Below are 23,024 nucleotides of genomic sequence, written 5' to 3'. Positions count from 1 at the left end.
TGCAAACAACTTCAATGGTAATGGAATTAAATGATAATTCATTGTAATTGATTTACAAAAGTTTTACTTCATGTATCAAGACATCATACAAGACATCATACAAGACGTCATACATCATACAAGACATCATACAAGACGTCATACATGAAAACAGACACTAATGGAAATGGACTGTTTTCCCAGGGACTTCAGGGCCCACCTGGTTTGACAGGGCCACCTGGACCAAAAGGGGATAAAGTATGTGTTAACTTTTTCACACAATATCTACTGAATCTAAACTACTCATAGTGACACACATGATAATTCTGTTGCCCATTATTATTGGGTGCTCAGTATTATTTCTAGAGTGTGCTGTGTGGATTCCTATTGACATACAGGTCTGCATGCAGATGTTTCCATATTGTGGAATTTCTTAAAACACTTAAGTGTGTATTGTCTCCTGACAGGGCTACGCTGGCGGGATGGGCCGGACTGGACGCACAGGTTACCGAGGCCCCATTGGTCCACCAGGGATGCCCGCCATCGTAGTGTTCAAGAGCTCTGAGGAAGAGTGGGAGACCTTCAAGGTGCTGTTATACTGTGTTTCATAGTACACGACAAAGGCTATGTCAATGCATTCTTGTTTGGTTGAGTGATTATAAAATGTGATTATATTTCAGCATAAAGCCATTGATTATTGAACCATTGCCCAGACCTTTGTTTTCTTATTACTTCTTTTAAAGTTGTGTGTACTGTTCTCTTGCAGAAAAAGACATTCTACAAAAAGCTTGTTGCAACTTGGCCGGTAGGTGATCTCAGCTCTATATCAGTAGTTTCTAGGCAGAAACAACTAGAAGAATATGCCCTTTAGGTGGCAGTATAGTATCCAAATCATAGGCGTTTAAATCACAGCTTATTGTCAATGCAGAATATCAAGTAATTTATTGCATCATATCAGAAGGAATATAATTTAGTATTTTGAAATGATTACCCAGTCTATGTACTATATGTACGGTTGTTTATCCTCAGAGATTGAAGGGCCCTCCAGGGTCCCTTGGCCCCCCTGGGGATGCTGGACCTCCTGTGAGTAAATGTATAACTGTATACTGTATGTCAGTATCCCAACATTGCTCATTATTAGACTCTACTTATTGACACATCACTCTCATAATGCTTGTTCACTGACAGCAGAGATTGTTTGTATTCCAGGGACCCCCGGGAATTACTGGAAAACAAGGACGAAAAGGAGATGGAGGAAAAATCGTAGGTATCTCCATTTTATCTGAATATGATCAGAGTCTACACCGAGGCATAACTTGTTTTGCCTGTGAGTTGAAACTCAGTCAATGATATGTGGACACGAGTGGAAATTTAATTATATGCATGTGATCACCCAAATAAATTACAGATTCATTCCAATTGGCAGTTCCAACCGTGAGAACACAGGATAAGTATCTGTTAAGCGTGTTTATACGGTATGCTGACTGTAGCTGTTAACAATTACTGTTAACAATTACTTCAACTCTGAGATCTTAAAACAGAGCAGTGAGGTGAAGCTAACCCATCTGCTGTTTCTATTCTCCCTCCTCTGCTATCACAGAATGTTAACAACACTGAAATAGGATCACAGGATGCTGTTAGATGAGTCAGATGACTGCTTCCACACTCCACAGTATCATAGCAACACCCACTTCAGGCAACAGGTCAACGCAGTGCTCTCATTAGCATTCATTGGAGATCTGAGCCCAAAAACCACATACTGCTTTTGCTTTCAGCACTTCTGTTTGTGAAGCAGCAGCACTTTCATGGAAATGAGCATTTCCAGTGAGTGCCCAGGGCATCATTAGTATAAGTGTTAACAGCACCTTAGCGCTTGAGCTCTTTTTCAATGATCATGCGTCTGAAATGCATCACCGCTAAGTGTTGCTCTTTTTGCCCTGGCACACTGCTACTGCTGTGAAGCCCAGTAATGCAAAGCTGTCCCAGACAGACGGTGTCAATAGTGGCGCTACACAATGGCAGCAGACTGGGCAAGCTGTCCACATTTGATTGCCAGTGAACCCAGCTGACACACTGAAGGAACCGCTTTCACCACAGTGTTACCTCAGCTGTGACACAGAAAGTGCAGAAAGCTGTTGTTCTGATTGTACACAACACCACTATCGGGGTTTTGATCATTATCTGCTAGTCTTGTGTAGCCAGACGAGACGCTGTACCCTCGCATTTGTTCTGTATCCTGGGTAGAAGAACTTGGAAGCCTGTCACACGAGGCTACTTGTCTGCTAACCAATGAGGGGAAGCCACCCACTGAAATATATACTGGCCATTGACGGAATTAACTACTATACAATTGAATTTAAAAATTGTGAGGGTCGCTTTCAGTCTTGAACTGGACTTATCATGGCCCTTGGGCTGCGTGTTGTCTGCCATTATCATTGGCTATAGGATTGAGCACACTGAGTCCGAGACTGAATTCCTCATCTTATGCCGTCCGTGTCTGTATTCAAGGGTGGTCCTGGACCAACCGGGATGCCCGGGCCTCCAGGAAGAACTGGGAGTGATGGGATTGATGGTATAAATTCTGATGATGGCCCTGCAGGACCACCTGGGGAACAGGTAGGACACATTTAACAAAGACTGAAGAGTTTTCATGTGTTATACATCAATAGAGACTGTTCCAGTGTCAGTATTGTTGACAGAGCTCTCTACTTGTACTAACAGGGTCTCCAGGGTTACAGAGGAGAGAAGGGCAGCAAAGGGGAGCTGGGTGAGTGGGTAAGAATGGCTAGGACTTCTAACGTTATGTAGATTATATCTTAGTTTGACCAATAGAAACACATTAGATATCAGTGGACAGATGACAGACACTCAAAGTAAATGTTTTAAGCAGGGCACACTTATTTACTGTACTCTGACCATGAAAGTTTCATCGTGACTGGAAGTTTCAGCACTGCCAGCTGCAGTATATGCCGTCAAGCTTTCCATTGATTGGTTGTGCAATAAATCCCTGCAAGGCCCAATTAAGAAATGTTTTGTAGGCTAGACATTCATACCAGTATGTCTTGCCACCAATTCTTTGTACCAGTAATTCTGTGTATTGTTAAGGGTTATGAAGGGGAACCAGGACCCCAGGGAAACAGAGGCCGGAAAGGAGACAAGGTCAGACTGAGTGTCTTGTTTTCATGGAACTAAATATTCTCACACTTGAGTCTTTTTCCATCACTGGTTCCGGAGCTCTGCTATGAATGCTAATTTTCATTCCAACTAATCCCAGATTGATATCGGTTCAGTTCAATGAGCAACCCAATCACACATTGAGGGATTCATTTGAAGTTCATAATGGGTTTCAACATGAATTCTAACTTGTCTTTGTTGTTGTCAGGGGAATAAAGGAAACCGAGGGCTCATAGGGATCACTGGATACATAGTGAGTAATACCTACCTTTGAATATTGCTATTTCATCAGATACGGTACATCAGCTGTTTGATACTGAACCCTCATGTTAAGTATGAACATGTTGAAGTATGTTGAGTGTTTAAGTAGTTCTTTTCATGCTGTGTAGGGAATACCTGGAGCCAGAGGACAACTGGGCTACCCGGGAACATCTGGACCTCCTGTGAGTATATTAAAACAGTTACAACACAGTTATTTACCTGTCTTCTGAAAAATGTCTGCACTGTCTTGAGAGAGTATTTTCTGTTATTAAGGGAGACATCGGTGGCATTGGTTTTGTTGGATCACCAGGCCCTCCTGTAAGTTATTCTGCTTCACTCTCAATTGGATCATGCTCTGAAATGAATGTCAACCAAGTCACCCAAGCTGCTTATATGAACCTATACATCTCATTTTCAGGGCAAAATGGGGCCAAGAGGGCCAAAGGGGGTACCAGGAGTCAATGGACCACCAGTAAGGACACATTTGAGCATGATATTGTAGGTATTGAGCCACATGTGTCAACAGCCCTGTCTAATCTCTCTGTCTGTCATTAGGGCCAACCAGGTGAGCGAGGCCTAAGGGGACCACTCAGGCCTCAGGTGAGAATTAATCTTCCTGAATTGAAAGCCGAATTGACATCCAGGTAAATGTACTTGTCCATAATTCATATTATTGTCTCTCATTCCAGGGAGAGCCAGGTCCTGATGGGATTGTTGGATTCCCTGGCGTTCGTGGACCTCAGGTAGAATCAGATGTTTTTTTCTCACTCTCATTGATTTGATCATGCTGCATTTACTCACAAGAGAATATGCACAATACATACATCTGTGCCAGTGATCATAGACCATCTGAAAATAATTGTAGATTATCAATTCACATTTATTATCTTATTATTATTATCTTTATTAAGTTTTGAATGTGTCCACAGGGGAAAACAGGTGCAGGTGGGCCTACAGGTCCGAAAGGGGATCCCGTGAGTATCAATCAAGGCTGAATCATTTATTTTTAAAGCATTTATGATGAATGTTTCCATACATTTGACTTGTAATCTACAATCTTACGCAATCCTTCATGTTTTTAAACAGGGTGACGCAGGTGATGAGGGAAATATAGGAGAATCCGGACTCTCTGGGATTCACGTAAGCACATTAATGTACACGTAAGAATTGAAAACTCGAAGCAATGTATTTTATTAAACCAATTATACTGAAAAAGTCATTCAAACTTAGCCTCTGTTTTTTCCTTCTTATCAGGGAGCCAATGGCAAACCAGGAAAAACTGGACCCTCAGGTGACCCAGTAAGATTACTTAAAGCAATTTCTTTATTTTGTATTGAGTTGATATCTAAATCTTAAGTATTTAACAGTAATCATGTTAAGACTATAAGAACATGTAGTTTTGTCCCACAAAGTAAAAAATTCCATGATACAGTAGTCGTTTCTTCCTGTCCCTGAAACTTTACTTACTCTGAAAATGTCCTGTGCGGGTTTTCTTACTAATTCATATTCCCCTTCATATCCAACCGCCTAGTACTAACTGTGTAGCTGTCTTTGTTTGTCTGTCTGCCCATGTTCACCTTCCTCCTGTAGGGGATCAAAGCATCTAAGAGAAGTGACAAGGGTGACCCAGGATTTAAAGGGGACCAGGTGAGTGGACATTATGCACATGGCTAACATTACTACATACAGTATAGAAGTTGCTTCATTTTATGTGACCCTACTCTTCTGTCAGACAGGCATCTGTTAGCAATTGACCTCCTTCCATCCCTTCACTGTGCATTCATTTACTTGTCCTCCCTGATGGGCAGGGTCGACCCGGGCCTCCAGGTAAAAGAGGCTTTAAAGGCAGAGGAGGAGCATCAGGGCTGCTAGGTAATGTTGGACCAGTGGGGCCCCCTGGATTTCCTGGAACCACAGTAAGTAGAACCTCTTCAATCTGGTCACTGCACAGTACTGTAATGGGATGGAATATCATTACACCTGTTCAGATCACCATATCCTGATGTAATGGTACTTTACCTATCTGTTTCTTCAGGGTTATGATGGAATCATTGGGGAGAATGGTAAGCAGGGAAAAGACGGGCCAAAGGTAAGAGCAGTCTGGAGGTGGAGCTAACATACCTTGTTCAGTACTTATCCAGATTGACTATTGTATTTTAAAAATCCGGCCTTCTGTCTTTGCAGGGTGGCAGAGGTCTTAGCGGTGGGCCAGGCGTTGTTGGACCTAGAGGTGATAAGGTACTAGAAGAGCTTGCAATTTCTGTTGCTATCTGCCACTTATCAATCTTGTAACATCGTTTTGATCTCAGTGGTGCGTACCAATCCAGTAGGAGATGTACTGATGCTGTTGTTTGTTGGTTTCTTAGGGGCGAGAAGGTCGAGTAGGATTTGCCGGTTTGCCAGGGCCTTTTGTAAGTGGGAATAGCATAGTCTTCATTTACGAGACAATTCAGAATGATCAAGGTCAAGGAATTATTGACTTTCATCCATCGTACAGTGGTGAAATACTATTTTTACCTTGTTTCAAGTAAACATGATCACAGATTTCTGATTTTAGATGTGACTACCAGTTTTACTATGGCTTGATGTGTCTGTCCTGTCCACAGGGAGAGATGGGGAAGTCAGGAGAGGGAGGAGCTGAAGGAGAACCCGGTATTAAGGTTCCTAAGTACCTACACTTCTTATTCTGTCTATATAGTTTCCTGCCATCATCAGTAGAGAAAAATGCACTCACACCATAGATCTATACACCAGACCATTGAAGAACAGATCTGATGCTATAACATGGTATATATTGAGACCGGTCAGTATGTTTGAGGTCTTGTTTTCATCTAACATTTGGATTTGAATCACATAGGGGAGGACTGGAATTCCAGGAGTCACTGGACTGAAAGGGCTGAAGGTAAAACTAATATTTTATTTAAGGATGCAGTTATTTTCACTCCTTGCCACACCTGCACATATTACTAAGGAGGGACAGAGTTCAGAAAAGTGCAATGAAAGAGAACATGAAAACAGAACAATTGTCTTTCTCCACTCAGGGACTTCAAGGCTATCTAGGAGGTAGGGGACTGGATGGAACACATGGACCCCCGGTAAGATCCCATCATACTGTATGTGTCCTGTGCCAGAGATGGTCCTGTGTTTAATTCACTCAGAGGTGTGGTTTGACCATGATCCCTGTCCTCTAGGGACCCATCGGAGGAACTGCATCTGACGGGGATACTGGATCTACTGGACTAAGGGTAGGTATTCTACAACTTCAATGATTATTTTCTATTGTTGGCTATTTGGTCATTTTTTGGGACTACTAGACCTTACAGTTGTGATACACTATATATACAAAGGAATGCGGACACCCCTTCAAATTAGTGGATTCAACCTTTTTCAGCCCCACCCGTTGCTGACAGGTGTATACAATCAAACACACAGCCATGCAATCTCCATAGACAAACATTGTCAGTAGAATGCCCTTACTGAAGAGTTCAGTTCCAACAAGTCAGTTCGTCAAATTTCTGCCCTACTAGAGCTGCCCCGGTCAACTCTAAGTGCTGTTATTATGAAGTGGAAACATCTAAGAGCAACAACAGCTCAGCCGCGAAATGGTAAGCCACACAAGCTCACAGAACGGGACCACTGAGTGCTGAAGTTTGTAGCGTGTAAAAATTGTCTGTCCTCGGTTGCAACACTCACTACCGAGTTCCAAACTGCCTCTGAAAGGAATGTCAGCACAATAACTGTTCGCTGGAGCTTCATGAAATGGGTTTCCATGGCCGAGTAGCCGCACACAAGCCTAAGCTCACCATGCGCAATGCCAAGCATCGGCTGGATTGGTGTAAAGCTCGCCGCCATTGAAGTCTGGAGCAGTAGAAACGCGTTCTCTGTAGTGACTCCACCTGCCCAAATCCATAGTACCAACTATAAAAGCTGGTGGAGGAGGAATAATGGTCTGGGGCTGTTTTTCATGGTTCAGGCTAGGCCCCTTAGTTCCAGTGAAGGGAAATCTTAATGCTACAGCATACAATGATATTCTAGACGATGCTGTGCTTTCAACTTTTTTGGGAAGGCACCTTTCCTGTTAAAGCATGACAATGCCCCCGTGCACAAAGCGAGGTCCATACAGAAATGGTCTGTTGAGATTGGTGAGGAAGAACTTGACTGGCCTGTACAGAGCCCTGACCTCAACCCCATCGAACACCTTTGGGATGAATTGGCACGCCAACTGCGAGCCGCAAAGGGGGGACCAACTCCATAATAATGACCATGATTTTGGAATGAGATATTTGACGAGCAGGGGCCACATACTTTTGGTCATGTAGTGTATATTTATATATAATTTCATAGGGAATGGTGGGGAAGACTGGGGCACCAGGGATTCAAGGTCCAGTTGGGAAGAGTGTGAGTATTGTTCTTGGCTATACACACTAATTTACAACAGGCGATGATAAAATGATCATACTGACGAAGCATGGGGATATTATTTGTCAACAGGGGGATTCTGGTGGTAGAGGGATCACTGGTAAGCCAGGAAAGCCAGGAGTCAGGGTAAGTCCTCGTTACCCCATAAACATTCTCTAACTCTTTTACTTAGCTATGTCTGACAAAGCAGTTGTGTTTGTCAGTGTATCAGCGCAATCTTTTTTGTCAGTTTGTTTTACCATCCTTTACATAGGGTGCCAAAGGTAAAGAGGGTCCGAACGGCCTTCTGGGAAATCCTGGCCTGAAGGTACTGAAATGGACCTCCTAAAATACAAAACATTGAAAATTGTTTCCCATAAAGCAATAAAGGAGTTATAAACTGTTTAGTAATACTATAGTGTGGACATAGCTTACTGATATGTTGATTTCGGAAGGGAAACAGAGGTCAAGAAGGTTCGAAGGGGAGACGCGGAAGTCCAGTAAGTGTCAAATTAGTTCTATTCTCAGAGCTTTATAAAGTGTGTCTGACTGAATCTACATGGAGACTCATGACATCTTCTCACATTGTGTTTCAGGGCGTGCAGGGATTGACAGGGATACAGGGATACAGAGGAGCTCCTGTAAGACTAAGCCACATTTTAGTCATTGTAACAGGGGCCATTTTTTTAAATACACGGCAATTCAAAAGTTTTGGTCATTTAGAAATGTCCTTGTTTTTGAAAGAAAAGCACATTTTTTGTCAATTAAAATTACATCAAATTGATCAGAAATACAGCGTCGACATTGTTAATGTTCTAAATGACTATTGTAGCTGGAAACGACAAATTTCATTATGGAATATTTACATAGGCGTACAGAGGCCCCTTATCAGCAACCATCATTCCTGTGTTCCAATGGCACATTGTGTTAGCTAATCCAAGTTTATCATTTTAAAAGGCGAATTGATCATTAGAAAACCGTTTTGCAATTATGTTAGCACAGCTGAAAACTGTTGTTCGGAAGAAGAAATAAAACTGGCCTTCTTTAGACTAGTTGAGTATCTGGCACATCAGCATTTGTGGGTTCAATTACAAGCTCAAAATGGCCAGAAACAAATAACTTTCTTCTGAAACTCGTCAGTCTATTCTTGTTCTGAGAAATTAAGGCTATTCCATTCGAGAAATTGCCAAGAAACTGAAGATCTTGTTCAACGCTGTGTACTACTCCCTTCACAGAACAGAGCAAACTGGCCCTAACCAGAATAGAAAGAGGAGTGGGAGGCCCCGGTGCACAACTGAGAAAGAGGACAAGTACATTAGAGTGTCTAGTTTGAGAAACAGACGGCTCACAAGTCCTCAACTGGCAGCTTCATTAAATATTCCCTCAAAACACCAGTCTCAATGGTCATCAGTGAAGAGGCGACTCCGGGATGCTGGCCTTCTAGGCAGAGTTGCAAAGAAAAAGCCATATCTCAAACTGGCCAATAAAAAGAAAAGATTAAGATGGCAAAATAACACAGACACTGGACAGAGGAAGATTGGAAAAAAGTGTTATGGACAGATGCATCTAAGTTTGAGGTGCTTTGATCACAAAGAAGAACATTCGTAAGACAGAGAAAAAATGAAAAGATGCAGGATGAGGGCTTGACGCCATCTGTCAATCATGGTGGAGGCAATGTGATGGTCTGGGGGTGCTGTTGTGGTGGAAAAGTGGGAGATTTGTACAGGGTAAAAGGAATCTTGAAGATGGAAGGCTATCACTCCCTTTTGCAAAGCCATGCCATACCCTGTGGACGGCACTTAATTTCCTCCAACAACAGGACAATGACCCAAAACACAGCTCCAAACTATGCAAGAACTATTTAGGGAAGAAGCAGTCAGCTGGTGTTCTGTCTATAATGGAGTGGCCAGCACAGTCACCGGATCTCAACCCTATTGAGCTGTTGTGGGAGCAGCTTGACCATATGGTACGTAAACAGTGTCCGTCAATCCAACATGTGGGAGGTGCTTCAGGAAGCATGGGGTGAAATCTATTCAGATTACCTCAAAAAAATGGACAACTAGAATGCCAAAGGTCTGCAAGGCTGTAACTGCTGCAAATTGAGGATTCCTTGACAAAAGCTAAGTTTGAAGGACACAATTATTTTTTCAATTAAAAATCATTATTTATAGCCTTGTCAACATCTTGAATATATTTCCTATTAATTTTGCAACTAATTTCATGTATGTTATTATAAAAAACAAAGACATTTCAAAGTGAAACCAAACTTTTGAAGGGTAGTGTATATACAGTTGAAGTCAGAAGTTTACATACACTTACTGTGTGTTGGAGTCATTAAAACTAATTTTTTGTTAACAAACTATAATTTTGGCAAGTCGGTTAGGACATCTACTTTGTGCATGACACAAGTAATTTTTACAACAATTGTTTACAGACAGTTTATTTCACTTAGAATTCACTGTATCACAATTCCAGTGGGTCAGACGTTTACATACACTAAGTTTACTGTGCCTTTAAACAGCTTGGAAAATTCCAGTAAGTTATGTCATGGCTTTAGAAGCTTCTAATTTTATTTTTTTTAACCTTTATTTAACCAGGCAAGTCAGTTAAGAACAAATTCTTATTTTCAATGACAGCCAAGGAACAGTGGGTTCCTAGGCCGTCTGTTCAGGGACAGAACGACAGATGTACCTTGTCAGCTCGGGGTTTGAACTCGCAACCTTCCGGTTACTAGTCCAACGCTCTAACCACTAGGCTACCCTAATTGACGTCATTTGAGTCAATTGGAGGTGTACCTGTGGATGTATTTCAAGGCCTACCTTCAAACTCAGTGCCTCTTTGCTTGATATCATGGGAAAATCAAAATAAATATCTGAAGGTACCACTTTATCTGTACAAACAGTAGTACGCAAGTATAAACAACATGGGACCATGCAGCCGTCATACCGCTCAGGAAGGAGACATGTTCTGTCTCCTAGAGATGAACGTACTTTGGTGCGAAAAGTGCAAATCAATCCCAAAACAACTGCAAAGGACCCTGTGAAGATGCTGGAGGAAACAGGTACAAAAGTATCTATATCCACAGTAAAACGAGTCCAATATCAACATAACCTGAAAGGCCACTCAGCAAGGAAGAAGCCACTGCTCCAAAACCGCCATAAAAAAGCCAGACTACGGTTTGCAACTGCACATGGGGACAAAGATCGTACTTTTTGGATTAATGTCCTCTGGTCTGATGAAACAAAAATAAAACTGTTTGGCCATAATAACCTTTGTTATGTTTGGAGGAATAATGGGGAGGCCTGTAAGCCGAAGAACACCATCCCAGCCGTGAAGCATGGGGGTGGCAACATCATGTTGTGGGGGTGCTTTGCTGCAGGAGGGACTGGTGCACTTCCCAAAATAGATGGCATCATGAGGTAGGAAAATTATGTGGATATGTTGAAGCAACATCTCAAGACGTCAGTCAGGAAGTTAAAGCTTGGTCACAAATGGGTCTTCCAAATGGACAATGACCCCAAGCATAGTTCCAAAGTTGTGGCAAAATGGCTTAAGTTTAACAAGGTCAAGGTATTAGAGGGGCCATCACAAAGTCCTGACCTCAATCCCATAAACAATTTGTGGGCAGAACTGAAAAAGCGTGTGCGAGCAAAGAGGCCTTACCAACCTGACTCAGTTACACCAGTTCTGTCAGGGGGAATGGACCAAAATTCACCCAACTTATGGTGGGGAAACTCGTGGAAGGCTACCCGAAACATTTAACCCAAGTTCAACATTTTAAAGGCAATGCTACCAAATACTAATTGAGTGTATGTAAACTTCTGACCCACTGGGAATGTGATGAAAGAAATAAAAGCTGAAATAAATCATTCTCTACTATTATTCTGACATTTCACATTCTTAAAATAAAGTGGTGATCCTAACTGACCTAAGACAGGGATTTTTTACGAGGATTGAATGTCAGGAATTGTGAAAAACTGAGTTTAAATGTATTTGGCTAAGGTATATCTAAACTTACGACTTCAACCGTACCAATAATCCTGAATATTTACACTTACGGTCAAAAAATTTGGAACACCTACTCATTCAAGGGTTTTTCTTTATTTTTACTATTTTCTACATTGTATAATAGTGAAGACCTCAAAACTATGAAATAACATACATGGAATCATGTAGTAATCAAAATAGTGTTAAACTTATCAAAATATGTTATAGTTGATATTCTTCAAAGTAGCCACCCTTTACCTTAATGACAGCTTTGCACACTCTTGGCATTCTCTCAACCAGCTTCATGAGGTAGTCACCTGGAATGCATTTCAATGAACATGTGTGCCTTCATAAAAGTTTATTTGTGGAATGTCTTTTCTTCTTAATGCGTTTGAGCCAATCAGTTGTGTTGTGACAAGGTAGGGGGGTATATAGAAAATAGCCCTATTTGGTAAAAGACCAAGTACATATATAGCAAGAAAACCTCAAATAAGCAAAGAGAAACGACAGTCCATCATTACTTTCAGACATGAAGGTCAATCAATCCGGAGCATTTCAAGAACTTTGAATGTTTCTCCGCGCAGTCGCAAAAACCATCAAGTGCTATGATGAAACTGGCTCTCATGAGGACCGCCACAGGAATGGAAGACCCAGAGTTGTCTCTGCTGCAGAGAATACATTCATTAGAGTTACCAGCCGCAGAAATTGCAGCCCAAATAAATGTTTCAGAGTTCAAGTAACAGACACATCTTGACATCAACTATTCAGAGACTGTGTGAATCAGGCCTTCATGGTCGAATTGCTGCAAAGAAATCACTCCTTAAGGACCCCAATAAGAAGAAGAGACTTTATTGGACCAAGAAACACAAGCAATTAGCAATCGAAATTAGGCCAGTGGAAATTTGTCCTTTGGTCTGGAGTCCAATTTGGGAATTTTTGGTTCCAACCGTCGTGTCTTTGTGAGACGCGGTGTGGGTGAACGGATGATCTCTGCATGGAGGAGAAGGTGTGATGGTGTGGGGGTGCTTTGCTGAATACACTGTCTGTGATTTATTTAGAATTCAAGACACACTTAACCCGCATGGCTACCACAGCATTGTACAGCAATACGCCATCCCACCTGTTTTGGGCTTAGTGGGACTATCATTTATTTTTCAACAGGATAATGACCCAACACACCTCCAGGCTGTGTAGGGGCTATTTTACCTAGAAGGAGAGTAATGGCGTGCCGCATCAGATGACCTGGCCTCCACAATCGCCTAACATCAACCAAATTGAGATGGCATATGTGGGAACTCCTTCAAGACTGTTGGAATAGCATTCCAGGTGAAGCTGGTTGAGAGAATGCCAAGAGTGTGCAAAGCTGTCATCAAGGCAAAGGGTGGCTATTTGAAGAATCTCAAATATAAAATAAATTTTGATTTGTTTAACCCTTTTTTGCTTACTACATGATTCCATGCGATATTTCATAGTTTTGATGTCTTCACTATTATTTTACAATGTAGAAAATAGTAAAAAATTAAGAAAAACCCTTGAATTAGTAAGTGTTCTAAACTTTTGACCGGTAGTTTACTACATTGTCCAAACACCCTGGTTTTAGCACTAGACTAGAGCATGTCGTGTTAAGTACTTGATTTCAGAGTTTATGTTCTTAAATGGTGTGTATTGATCTTATTTATACAGGGCATAGCAGGCAATATAGGACCATGGGGTGAGGTGGGCCTCCAAGGGCCACCAGGGGACAAGGGGCCCCCAGGATTAGTTGGGCCCCGTGGAGTTGTAGGTTACCCTGTAAGTTACCTTGACAATTTGATTGATTGCTGTATTCTCAACGATTGTGGGGCGATTGACATTCTCTTTCATTTTGATATCTTCACATTGTGAATGTCCTTAAATTCTAGGGTAAAGATGGACCACAGGGAGGTATTGGGCCATTGGCAGACAATGGGGATAAGGTACAACTATACTCTATACTACTGTATATTCTGTCATTATCCATGTCATTGGGGCATCAGCTGTATCCAGTGTCTTTTTATAATCCTCTGAAATATCCTGTGTTTGTGCAGGGGTCCAGAGGAGCTATCGGACAGAAGGGAGTTGCTGGTGTCGATGGTGAGGAGGTAGATTGATTATACTGTATTGATTATTTAGTCATTCTATTTATTCTAAATCTAGATTTGGTAATCCAAAATACAGGCATAAGATTTTTGACTAAAGAGTCTGATGTAAATCCATTGATCCTCAATGGGTAAAGACAATGATTGCATAAGAAGGGACAAGTGTTGCTGTGCTTTAGGGCCCGACTGGATTGTGGGGTCCAATGGGGCCACCAGGACTGAAGGGGCTACCGGTGAGTATCACAGGATTTATTGATCATGGTTGACAATAACTGTGATATTCAACCGACAAAAGGATCAATATGACATTTGAATATCTTAGGGTGAAAAGGGGAAGATGGGCGCTCAGGGGGAAAGAGGTGGAAAGGGGATCCAGGGAGACAGAGGCAACCAAGGTCAACAAGGACCAAAGGGCCCACTGGGGAAAGAAGTATGTTTTGTGTTTTTTCTAAAAATGTGATTGTGATGGCTCAGAATCAGTCTTCCTGTGAGTTTACAGTAGATCTTTAAAAAGGAGCTAATGCTGGTGTCCTCTGATTCACAGGGATACTTAGGGCCATCAGGGGACAGAGGGAAAGAAGGAGTTTCAGGACTTAAGGTGAGTCACAAACCATCAAACAAGAATTTTTTTCAACCCCACATAAATCCATAAATTTGATTGAAATGAGATGAGATTCCTGATTTCTGATGTCTCCTGATGATGTGGATGTGTCTTGACAGGGCCAGCCGGGTATCAGAGGCCCTACAGGTCTCGCTGGGCGTTACGGACCAGGGGGCAACACCGGAAGAGGCCGTGCCAAGGGAGAGAAGGGGCTCCCCGGAACCACAGTAAGTGTTGTTATGGTACCACTATTTGTAAATATACAGTACAGTATGAAGCTGAAATGTTGCTGAGAAAGATGTTCTGGGTTGGGAATGAGTGTCTGACTGGTGTGTTCTCTCTGATGTTATAGGGGCCTCCTGGAAGGTTTGGGCCTCCAGGCTTAGTTGGACCAAAAGGACCAACAGTAAGGACAGATTTCAAGGCACATTATTTAGAGTTAATTTAACCTGAGAATACATAATAGGACACTTAATGTCCTGTCATTGCAGGGTTTACCAGGAAAAAGAGGAGTCGATGGAAAAAGTGGACTTGGTGGACTTAAGGTGTAATGCACCATTCAATCTGTTACATTTACATGACCATGTTAGTCATTTAGAATATGCGCTTATCCAGATACCTTAAGGATGTTGAGTAATTCATATTATTTAACCAGTTTATATGGATTTGAGTTACCATGATGCAATTTTAATACAATTTGTGTTTGATCCCAGGGAGATTATGGGGAGAGGGGAAAGACTGGGGCTGGTGGTATCAAAGGAGACGTGGTATGTTTTGCTCTGCAACTTTTAAATAAATAACAATTCAACTTTTTTTCATCGTTTTAGCCTCCACATCTACTCTCCTTCTCCTTCCTTTATGTTTTTCTCAGGGATTGCAAGGTCCAAGGGGGAAGAAAGGAGAGTCTGGAACAGGAGGCAAAATGGTGGGATATTTCATTTTGATTTAATACAGAGTTTACTAGCTGTTTTTGATTAAAGTTTGAATATGTTTTGTGGATGTTTGTACACAGGGGACATTGGGAAAGAGGGGGTTCACCGGGTCTCCAGGAGGTAAAGGCAGATCTGGGCCTGCTGGTGCCCCTGGAGAGAAAGGTGGTAAAGGAATAGAAGGGCCAAAGGTGAGAGGTTGTGTCATGCAGTACACAATCCCTCTTGAAATATCACACTCTTCATATGAAGTGGTTTTGTCTGACCTGATTTTCTCATTTATCTTTGATGAAGGGATTGCATGGCAGCCCAGGAAAGAGGGGAGGCAGGGGAGTTAGAGGCAAACCAGTGAGTTGAATCAGTTCTTTCTTTCAATGCTTGCTCTACACTCTACCAAACTCTCTCGCCACAATCAGGGTTGGGTAGGTTACTTTCTAAATGTAATCCATTAAAGTTACTAGCTACCTGTCAAATTGTAATCAGTAATAGAGTTTGGATGACCCAAACTCAGTAAATCAGTCTGATTATTTGTTACTTTTGGATTACTTTCCCCTTTAAGGAATTAGAAGAAGACAAAAGGGATCCATCAAACGCATTTGGTGTGTCATCATAGCAGTCTGACTTATTTTCAGACTTGCTCAGGTGGAACAAACTTAAACTTGCCTCTTTTTCAGCGCTGAATTGAATGTCCTTGAGAAAACAGAAATGTGTCATAATGGGTTTTTTTTTTTTTACAAACATCCTTTGTGAATTTAACATGTAATCCAAGAAGTTATCTAGTTTTTTTTAAAGTATCTTTAATCTGATTACATTATTTTAGCTGGTAACGTAAATGATTACAGCTACAGTTTTTTGCAATCAGATTACATGTAATCTGTTACTCCCCAACCGTGCCCACAATGATTTCCCCCACAATGTATTGAAGCGAAGAGTCAATAGTACAATTTGAACTTTTCTTCTGTGCCACATTTTCCTCCTCTTGCTTATAGGGAGAAGAAGGCCCATTGGGACCGGATGGACCAGTTGGAAGATCTGGAAAGCCAGCAAGTATCCCTATAGGGCAATGATCCTATCACAGAAAATACAATATAATGTGTTATGATGTTGATCCTATTGAGGTGTTTGTTACATTGTCTTTTCTATCTCAGGGACTTGCTGGTTTGGATGGATTGCTGGGGGTTGAAGGAAATGAAGGAGATAATGTAAGCATTGTCTGGTTCCCAAGCATAACCTTAATGTATATATTTGTCAATCAGTAGCCCCAGGACATATTGTCTAATAGATCTTCCTTTGATTCTATTTGTCTCCAGGGTGATATTGGTTACAGAGGAACCCCTGGGAGGTCTGGTCTACCAGGGAAGATGGTGAGTGAAATACAGACTTGACTTAAGCATAGTGTTTTTAAGGCTGTATAAGTACACAGTATGTTGGAACTTGATGCAGCCCTACTCTAATGATTAATGTTACAGGGTCAAAGTGGACAACCTGGATTGAGTGGTGGTCACGGAGCACCAGGGTCAAAGGTACGACCTGTGTTTGACTAAGTGAGATATCCAACAGTGCATGTACATAGAAATACAACAAGAGCTATTTGGCCAAACATCTTTATTTTGCCATGGTTTACATTCGGAACCTTCCACCAATGTTTTGTCAAGGGTAATCTTGGATCAAAAGGAAAACGAGGACCTGCAGGGCCAATGGGGCCAAGGGTAAATACATTTAAAACATTAACGTAAAGGTTTCACAAATCCCTGCATATATTCTCAAACATTTTTTCTTATGCTTGATAACTAAGCATTCTGATATTGCTATTTTGCATAGGGTATTCCAGGGTTTGGAGGAGCAAAGGGGAAGTTTGGCCAGCATGGATCAAAGGTGCTGTATATGTCTCAACACTCAATAACACCTACAGTATGTTATAGAGTAAAACAACAGAATTAGTTTTCTATGTGGTCACATCATCGCTCCTTTATATCTGTTATCTCTCAGGGTCAGGCAGGCGGCAGAGGCCTGCAGGGACATATTGGACCACGAGGAATCAAAGTAGGTCATTTGGAATGTATTTGGAAATCAATGAACCACACCTCATATTTAGAGAGCAGATGACTCTTCAGTCTGTTTTCTTTTAGGGGAATCCAGGACTGCTGGGGAATAAAGGGCGGCTAGGCCCAAAAGGCATACAGGTTAGCTGGTGGTATCTCTTTTCCATATGAATTGTTTTAAAGGAATTATATCCTGATACATGTTGCACAACAGTATCAGCACAAATGTATTATCAATGTATGTCAATGTATTGGTAATTTATAGGGAGACATTGGTCCTCGTGGTCCACCTGGGAAAAAGGGCTTCCCTGGTCTACCTGTATGTATTTTGTCCATATTTCACAAACCTTCTTAGAGTCTCTTCCAGTATAAGTTTGCTAAAATTATGACATTTTGAAGTCTTGTTTGGTAAATTGTGTTTGTTTTATTTTACAGGGTCTCTTTGGAAATAGGGTAAGTAACCATTTCGCATTCTAATGTCTATTGTTGGGTATATTTCCATGGTTTCCATCTAAATCCACCATGCTCTTCACAGGGAATGAAGGGGATACAAGGAATGCCTGGAGTTAAGGGACTGAAAGGTGTGCGTGGACAACCAGTACGTAGAATTATATTATTCATTATAGACTTATGATCCAAATTAGTAACAGTAACTTAATCATCCAGAATGCAGAGTACAGTACATAATGGATCCCATGTAAATGCAAGCCTCCATTTATGTCACAGGGAAAACCAGGTCCTCCTGGCCGTCCAAGAAACAGGCGACCTGGAGCCCTTGGTAAAAGAAGAGGATCCAAAAAAGTTGGTACCCGATTTATTGTAATCTATACCTCTTTATTATACTGTAAAATGGAGGAATCATACGCCACAGTCCACACTAAATGTTTCCTCAAAACAATTGCATAACCTGCACTCCTGCACATAACTTGTTCTGGGATTCATCTGATGGCATTGAGGAGTTTATCACATCAGTCACCGACTTCATTAATAAGTGCATCGATGACGTCCTCCCCACAGTGACCGTATGTACATATCCCAACCATGGGATTACGTGCAACATCCGTTCTGAGCAAAAGGCTAGAACTGCCGCTTTCAAGGAGCAGGACACTAATCTGGACGCTTGTAAAAAAAAATCCTGCTACGCCCTCCAACAAAATATCAAACAGGCAAAGCGTCAATACAGGACTAAGATCGACTGTGTGATCACAATCTCCATAGCCAATGTGAGTAGAAACTTTAAACAGGTTAATATTCACAAGGCCGCAGGGCCAGACAGATTACCAGTATGCGTACTCACAGCATGCACTGACCAGCTGGCACGTGTCTTCACTGACATTTTCAACCTCTCCCTGACCCAGTTTGTAATACTTACAAGTTTGAAGCAGACCACCATAATCCCTGTGCCAAAGAACGCTAAGGTAACCTGCCTAAATGACTATCGCCCCATAGCACATATGGAACCATTAAATACTTTGAAAGGCTGGTCGTGGCTCACATCAACAACATCATCCCAGACACCCTGGATCCCCCAAAAGATCCACATGACACAATCTCTACCTGGACAAAAGGAACACCGATATGAGAATGCTGTTCATTGACTACAGCTCAGCATTCAACACCATAGTGCCTTCCAAGCTCATCACTAAGCTAAGGAGCCTGGGACTGAACACCTCCCTCTGCAACTTGATCCTAGACTTTCTGACGGGGTAGGCAACAACACATCTGCCACACTGACCCTCAACACATGTGCATGCTTGCTTAGTCCCCTCCTGTACTCCCTGTTCACCCACGACTGCGTGGCCGTGCACAACTCCAACACCATCATTAAGTTTGCCGACGACACGACGGTGGTAGGCATGATCACAGACGAACATCAATCTTTCCCTCAACGTCAGCAAGACAAAGGAGCTGATCGTGGACTACAGGAAAGGGAGGGCAGAGCATGTCCCCATTCACATCGATGGGGCTTTAGTGGTGCAGGTTGAGAGCTTCAAGTTCCTCGGTGTCCACATCACTAAGGATCTATCATGGTCCACACACAGCAACACAAAGGCTTAAAAGATTTGGCATTGGCCCTCAGATCCTGAAAAAGTTCAAGAGCTGCACCACTGAGAGCATCTTGTCTGGCTGCATCACCGCTTGGTTAGGCAACTGCTTGGCATCCGACCACAAGGCGCTACAGAGGGTAGTGCGTACAGCCCAGTACATCACTGGGGCGGTATAGAGGAAGGCGCAAAAAATTGTCCAAGACTCCAACCACCCAAGTCATAGACTATTTTCTATGCTACTGAACGGCACCAATTCACCAAGTCTGGAACCAACAGGACCCTGAACAGCTTCTACCCCGAAGCCATAAGACTGTTAAATAGTTAATTAAATAGTTAACCAAATAGCTACCTGGTCTATCTGCATTGACCCTTTTTGCACTAACTTTGTTTCATAACATACGCTGCTGCTAATGTTTATTATCTGTCACTTTAGTCCTAGTTATATGTACATATCTACCTCAATTACCTCGTACCCCTGCACATCGACTCGGTACTGGTACCCTGTTTATGTAGCCAAGTTATCTTTACTCATTGTGTATTTATAATTAAATATATTAATATGTATTTTACTTTTCTATTATTTCTCTTTTTTTCTCTACATTGTTGGGAAGGGTCCATAAGTAATAATTTCACTGTTAGTATACACCTGTTGTTTACGAAGCATGTGACAAATAAAATGTGATTTGATGATGTATCAGTCTTTATTTATTAGTTAAACCTATTGTGAGTCGGTTTTTGGATGGCCCTGTTTTCCCAGCAAACTCGGGCCATGACCAGGAGAACGCTTACCTCACTGCCTGACCAGAACCCAAGCAGCTCCATCAGCTGGCCTCAGGGCAGCAAAGACAGCCCTGCAACCACCTGCCACGAGCTGGGGCTGATTCGTCCACACCTGCAGGATGGTGAGTAGAGCTCAGCAGGTAGCAGTTAGACTGAACACTGAGCTGATGTAGGTAACAGATCTAGTGAAAGCCAACCTCCTCTCCTCCTTTTTACAGCTAGAGTCCTTTGTCCAGTAATATGTTTTGTAAAACTAACAGTCTGATCTTTCCAGGACACTTCTACATGGACCCTAACCAGGGCTGCCCATTTGATGCCGTGCAAGTCTTCTGTAACTTCACTGCAGGAGGGATGACCTGTATACCTCCTGTCCAGTCACAGGTAAGTAGCTGGTCCTGGCATCAGTCAGGACACTGGGGAAAGTGGTTGCACAGAATATCTGAGTATGAATGATTTATCTATAACTTTGCCTCTCCCTTGAGCAGAATATTAAGGAAGGCTTTCTAGTGAGCATCAATTATGGGTCACACCATTTCTCACTTACACGTATTGTTTTCATTTTGAAAAGGCATGTTGTGGTTTATCTTTCTATAGATAATAGGAAAATGGGAACCAGAAAAAAACATGTCAAAAAAGTATATCCAGTGGTTTAGCCAGCTTGATGGTGGCTATAAGGTAAGACATACTGCATGTTACATTTAGAATTCATCTAGAACTACATTACTGTAACTGATCCAAATCATTTCCCCCTCCTACTGTAGTCGGAGTATGCTGGTCTTGATGTGGTCCAGCTCCGATTTCTACGGTTACACAGCCACTCTGCCTCTCAGCACCTGACCATCGCCTGCCCGTTTAACCACAATAGTAGAGAAATCAGGAAAAATGCAACAAGCAGGGTTCTTCACTTTCTGGGTGACTCTGGTGGGGAGATTGGTTCAAGCTATATGACAGTATCGAAGAATGGTTGTGAAGTAAGACCCAAAGAACAATGTAACCCTTTATACACACCAAGTACATTTGTTGTTTTATGTCAGCTACAGAACAACTCATTCTACACAACCATTGTACTTCATGGGCTGGCCACTTGATGTCAGTCAAGACCAATACAAAGACGACAGGGCTACTGCAATGTGAGAACAATGTTGTGTACTGTAATGACAGCCAGGTATTTTCAGCTTGTTTTCCCATGTTTGTCACTCAGGTGGAGGTGGAGGTACGAGTGAGGGGAAGCACAGAGATCCACAGAGGGGACATGGAGCTGCTGCCCCTCAGGGATGTTCGTATGGAGGGAAGGGGAGACCACTGGGACACAGACCTCAGAGCTGTCCTGGGACCTTTGTGCTTTTTGTAGCTTCAGCTTATCCATAGAGAAGCAGCACGCTCTGACCAGTGTATGGGTCAAGAACATTTGGGTGCAATTCCTCTTCAGGACAAAAGAAATCATCATGTTGTGTGATCGCTGTAGCATTTGTGTAATTGTGATAAAAACTAGAGCTATATAATAAAATGTAGTTTTAGAGTTATTTGTTAATCTTATCATGTGTCTTTTATAAAGAAAAATATAAAGCTGTTGTGTTTATCTCCCGCATTTCTATTTTTTTGAATGATTCATTTTTCTTAGTGATGTACTGTGTATATATATGCTTCATATTAGATTCATGTTGTATTTAATTGTTAAGCTTTTGTAAGTATGTCTTTGCTATGAATTGATGTCTTGTTTTTTATTCCTGTCGACTAATACCTGAAGTCTTGATGAACACCAATATCTGGATGGTCTAAACTTCAAATTGTTATAAATTGAAATGTTACTTCAGTTTACTTTACAATAACTTGAGCACACATTTTATGGTTTATACCTCAAATGCAGTAAACAGTAGTACACCCTGTTGTCACAAATGGAATTAACCGAAATATGTGCAATGAATTATATAAATTGTTTTCATAAGATGATGGAAAACTGTTGTAGTAGGCTGCTGTATTTATTACAGAACATAATTTGCAGGACAATAAACCCATGCTGGGTAAAACTGTTGTTCATACAGACAGTGTGCAGTAGGTTACACATTCATACATTGAGGACTTAGGTGTAGGAATGTGTTCTCTCTTGTGGTGTCACTTCCCCATTACACATCCTCTCCTACCATGCTTTTAGACCAGGGGTACTCAACTACTATTTGAGAAGGTCCGGTCACACACATTTCCTAGGCTGCAGTTTTTAAACTAATTTCCTGCAATTCTACACATTACGCCTCCTGTGTTCATATGATACCTTGAGTGAGTCAACAAAATCAATGTGGTCCCCCTGGGTGTCAAGGACCCCATGGGCACAATCTGGCCATGATAACTACAAGGTTTAAATAGCTGATTAGCCTAATTTACCTAACATGGGCTAGTAGTTGATCAACTGGACATTTCTGACAGGTTATATACTGTAGTTTACAAAGACTGTTGTTTAACATTCTGTTATCAATGTTCTCTCTCACCATTCTCCATGGTCAACATAACTTTGGTGACATTTTGCCTAAAGCTATGGAGGACAGTATCAGTGTGTCTTCTGACTGAGGTTTCTTACATGGACAGCTTGGCATGGAAAATAAAATGTAATTTCCCAAATTGCTTGAAAACCATGTAGACAGATTTAATTCACCACGCTATAGCACATGTTTACCATTATACCAGCGTGGTCTCATAGATTAAACGTAATATAG

General features: G+C 41.8%; 1 protein-coding gene and 1 long non-coding RNA gene across 2 annotated transcripts; both read left to right on the top strand.

Moving 5' to 3' along the window:
- Positions 1-738: 738 nt before the first annotated feature.
- LOC112251817 lies at positions 739-1,248 on the top strand. Its single transcript, XR_002953722.2, has 3 exons — positions 739-784; positions 1,009-1,062; positions 1,189-1,248. It is a non-coding gene; the product is annotated as an uncharacterized LOC112251817 (long non-coding RNA).
- A 1,841-nt stretch (positions 1,249-3,089) lies between these two features.
- Positions 3,090-22,805, top strand: si:dkey-21p1.3 (collagen alpha-2(V) chain). Its single transcript, XM_024421636.2, has 54 exons — positions 3,090-3,138; positions 3,362-3,406; positions 3,543-3,596; positions 3,688-3,732; positions 3,833-3,886; positions 3,970-4,014; positions 4,104-4,157; positions 4,344-4,388; positions 4,501-4,554; positions 4,669-4,713; positions 5,005-5,061; positions 5,223-5,330; positions 5,450-5,503; positions 5,599-5,652; positions 5,781-5,825; positions 6,021-6,074; positions 6,272-6,316; positions 6,456-6,509; positions 6,606-6,659; positions 7,759-7,812; positions 7,906-7,959; positions 8,087-8,140; positions 8,268-8,312; positions 8,409-8,453; positions 13,483-13,590; positions 13,701-13,754; positions 13,866-13,919; positions 14,096-14,149; positions 14,239-14,346; positions 14,461-14,514; positions 14,637-14,744; positions 14,870-14,923; positions 15,009-15,062; positions 15,231-15,284; positions 15,389-15,442; positions 15,530-15,637; positions 15,741-15,794; positions 16,436-16,489; positions 16,595-16,648; positions 16,757-16,810; positions 16,916-16,969; positions 17,102-17,155; positions 17,268-17,321; positions 17,436-17,489; positions 17,576-17,629; positions 17,754-17,807; positions 17,924-17,941; positions 18,024-18,086; positions 18,215-18,289; positions 20,294-20,438; positions 20,591-20,697; positions 20,911-20,991; positions 21,078-21,287; positions 21,518-22,805. The coding sequence occupies exons 5-54, from the start codon at positions 3,839-3,841 to the stop codon at positions 21,665-21,667; spliced, it is 3,321 nt and encodes a 1,106-aa protein (XP_024277404.2). The 5' UTR covers positions 3,090-3,138; positions 3,362-3,406; positions 3,543-3,596; positions 3,688-3,732; positions 3,833-3,838; the 3' UTR covers positions 21,668-22,805.
- The last annotated feature ends 219 nt before the right edge of the window (positions 22,806-23,024 follow it).

This window comes from Oncorhynchus tshawytscha, linkage group LG05 (genome assembly GCF_018296145.1).
Source record: "Oncorhynchus tshawytscha isolate Ot180627B linkage group LG05, Otsh_v2.0, whole genome shotgun sequence".
In the NCBI taxonomy this organism is placed as follows: Eukaryota; Metazoa; Chordata; class Actinopteri; order Salmoniformes; family Salmonidae; genus Oncorhynchus; species Oncorhynchus tshawytscha.
The sequence above is the reverse complement of the archived record's forward strand: the minus strand, read 5'-3'. Positions and strand labels throughout refer to the sequence as shown.